Consider the following 2,873-nt stretch of genomic DNA (forward strand, 5'->3'; position numbering starts at 1 on the left):
TAACACTCATTCACCCTTTTTAGCTTTACCCAGAACCTAATATTACAGCACAACTACAACAAACTCACAATCACACCAATGTCAGAAGACACCCTTGTCTATTTATCCCATAGCCTCAATCGGAATATCAATGTTTACCAATATTTTTTGAATTTTTCCCAATTTTCTCTCTAGTTTGACCCCATTCAAATCTAACATTATTTCTACCAACAACTTCCAAAACAAACAATATTATTCCTCTTATTTCTATTATAAATAAATATTTTTTTATATATTTTTTTTGAATATTCAATGTATCTATATATATAATTAAAATACATTAATTTTTTAATAAATAAATAAATAATTATTTTATACATCACTTGGCAGTTTTAAGAAATTACCTGAAAATTATTCTAGATTTTTTAAATAAAACAAGTCGATGACGAAAATAACCTCATTATATAGTTTTACCCTGAAAAATCCTACACACTGGTTTGATTCAAAACACCCAAATATCAACATTCCTACGATAAAAACCCTCAACAATCCTATCATAACCTCATTTTCAAGTTGCAAGTAATAAAAATTCTTGAAAAATAAACAACCATAACATATTTCCCAAACGAGTAAATTCCATTGAACTAACAAACAGTGTACAAATTCGATAAAGATTCTTCTTATACATTGTTCAAATTGTAAGAAGAATTGAAATATGTACAAAGTATTGAAATAGAGCCTACAATGCAGGAAAACCATCAAAGAATGATGTAAAGAGAAAACTAAAATGTATCTACCTATAATCTTCAAGCAGAAGATATCAAAATGACGCAAATTGGAAATTCTACCAAATCCTCTGCAGAAACAATTGATCAAATATATCATCAGAAGATGATGTCGCATAAAATTTCCTCTTGGAACACTGCCTCTAATATCAAATCAAAACTATTTTCCGCAATTTAATTCAATTCACCTCATGGACATCAATGTGCGAACTCGTTTCTCTCTTTCGGCTTTCTTTGCACTGGGTGTTCGTTTCAGTTTCATCAATTCTTGTTTCACTTCCATCTCAACTTTATCGATAGATTTCAGAAGCTTCTTCTCAGGAGTAAGAAACTCTGATTCTCCGTCTCCTTGAGGAAGTTTCATAACGTCGATTAGAATCTTCGAAACTTTGCTACCATGAGGTGTTCTCAATTTCGCGCATGAGTTTGGAGAATTCTTGGAGGCACGTGAACCAGAAGCAGAAAACGAAGAAGGATCGGAGAAAACCATCAACGGAGTCGCAGAAAACGGTGTCGTTCCAGTTTGCTGAAATTCCTCATTTCCGATTCTACCCCTCCTTCTCTCAATCGCCTAAACAGATAAAATTAATTAAATCAGTTTTCAAAATAAACTAAACTACAGAACATTCGGCATCAATTAACAAATTCACTAAGTAACAGAATATCATAAAAGTAAAATTAAATCAAATTCAAATAAAAAAAAAATTTAAAAAAAGAACGTTCTAGATTAAACATGAAACCGTTTTTTTTCAATTTTGTAGAGAGAGAAAGAAAGAAGAAATTAAGAGAGAGAAAGAGAGAGAGAGAGGTTTACTCGAACAACGGCAGTGATATCGCGAAGCGGAGTTCTCGGATACCAAGAAGGAAGAACACTACGCGATGAACTACCACGAGTTCTACCACGGTGATTGGTGACTGGTGGAGTGTTTTGGATGCCCGGAGCGTGGTGAGGACGCGCACGTGAAACTCCACGGCCGATGGGAGTTCGTTGAGCAACGAACAGATCTGGTCCGCCGGTGAATGATGGGGCAGCTGGGAGAGTGAGCGGGTTGGAGTCTTGAAAGATGGAGGATCCAAGGGGAGTGAAAATGTCGGCCACTTCGAGCGGTGTGACGCGGCGGTCACGTGCTTCGGGCATGGTTGTTTGCGGCGAGAGAGAGGAGGGTGGAGGAATGGACTCGGGATTGGGAATTTCAAGAGGGTTTGGGAAGAATGGTTGAGGTTTGTATTTGTAGTGAGGTTTGTTACGACTGGTTAGGGTTTTGGTTTGGGTTTCGGTTTAGGTTCGGGATCGAAGGGGGAGAGGGAGAAGCGTTGGATTGGGATGAAGAAGACCCATATGGTAAAATAAATTCAAAATTATAAAATGGCGCTTTTATATCATTGAATACTCTAGTCTTTTTCTCCGAATAAAATGGGTTAATTTGAATTCAAAGTTTATTATTTTTCAACTTTTGACACGTGCGTAGACGTTCTTATCCGTGCCGAGGTAGTTAAACGGTCTATTTGAATTTCAAATTCTCCTCTAGGCGGGATTTTAGTATCGTTACTTCTTTTTGTATTCATTATTTATTTATTTAAGACATGTTTTAGCAACTAGTAATATTTATTTATTTATTTATTTATTTCGGTGTAATTCAATTTTTATTTTTAGGATTTTTCGTAGTAATTTTGTTTATTCCAATAAATGTAACTGATTTTACTAATTAAAAAAGAGCTGGTCAAATGAGTTATTCGGTTTTACATAGTTTTATTTTTTTATTATTTTTTATTAAAAAATAAAAATCTAATAATTATAATATTTATTATTAATATAATATATAAAATATATTATTTTAAATATAATATATTTTTAACTATTATATTTTTAAATAGTTATAACATGTTTTAAATACAATTTAATATAAATAAAATTGTGAATTAAAATGTAAAATAATTAAATATTAATTTGACTAAATTAATATATGATATTTAACAGAGAAATATTGAATGTGCTAAAAAAGATAAAATTTAAAGAAGTAAAGCAACTCAATGTGTTTTTTAAAATATAACAACATAAATATTAGTAAATTTTTTGAAATTTATGTTAAATAGATTAACCGTGATTTA

The 2,873-nt window shown here is 32.0% G+C and overlaps 1 protein-coding gene across 1 annotated transcript; it reads right to left on the reverse strand.

Annotated features, from left to right (window-relative positions):
* Positions 1-594: 594 nt before the first annotated feature.
* LOC127126266 (protein GIGAS CELL1) lies at positions 595-2,144 on the reverse strand. The gene is made up of 2 exons (XM_051055157.1): positions 1,579-2,144; positions 595-1,335 (listed from the first exon to the last, which is right to left on the reverse strand). The coding sequence occupies exons 1-2, from the start codon at positions 1,900-1,902 to the stop codon at positions 949-951; spliced, it is 711 nt and encodes a 236-aa protein (XP_050911114.1). The 5' UTR covers positions 1,903-2,144; the 3' UTR covers positions 595-948.
* Positions 2,145-2,873: the final 729 nt, after the last annotated feature.

The sequence above is a fragment of the Lathyrus oleraceus genome, chromosome 3 (assembly GCF_024323335.1).
Source record: "Lathyrus oleraceus cultivar Zhongwan6 chromosome 3, CAAS_Psat_ZW6_1.0, whole genome shotgun sequence".
In the NCBI taxonomy this organism is placed as follows: domain Eukaryota; kingdom Viridiplantae; phylum Streptophyta; class Magnoliopsida; order Fabales; family Fabaceae; genus Lathyrus; species Lathyrus oleraceus.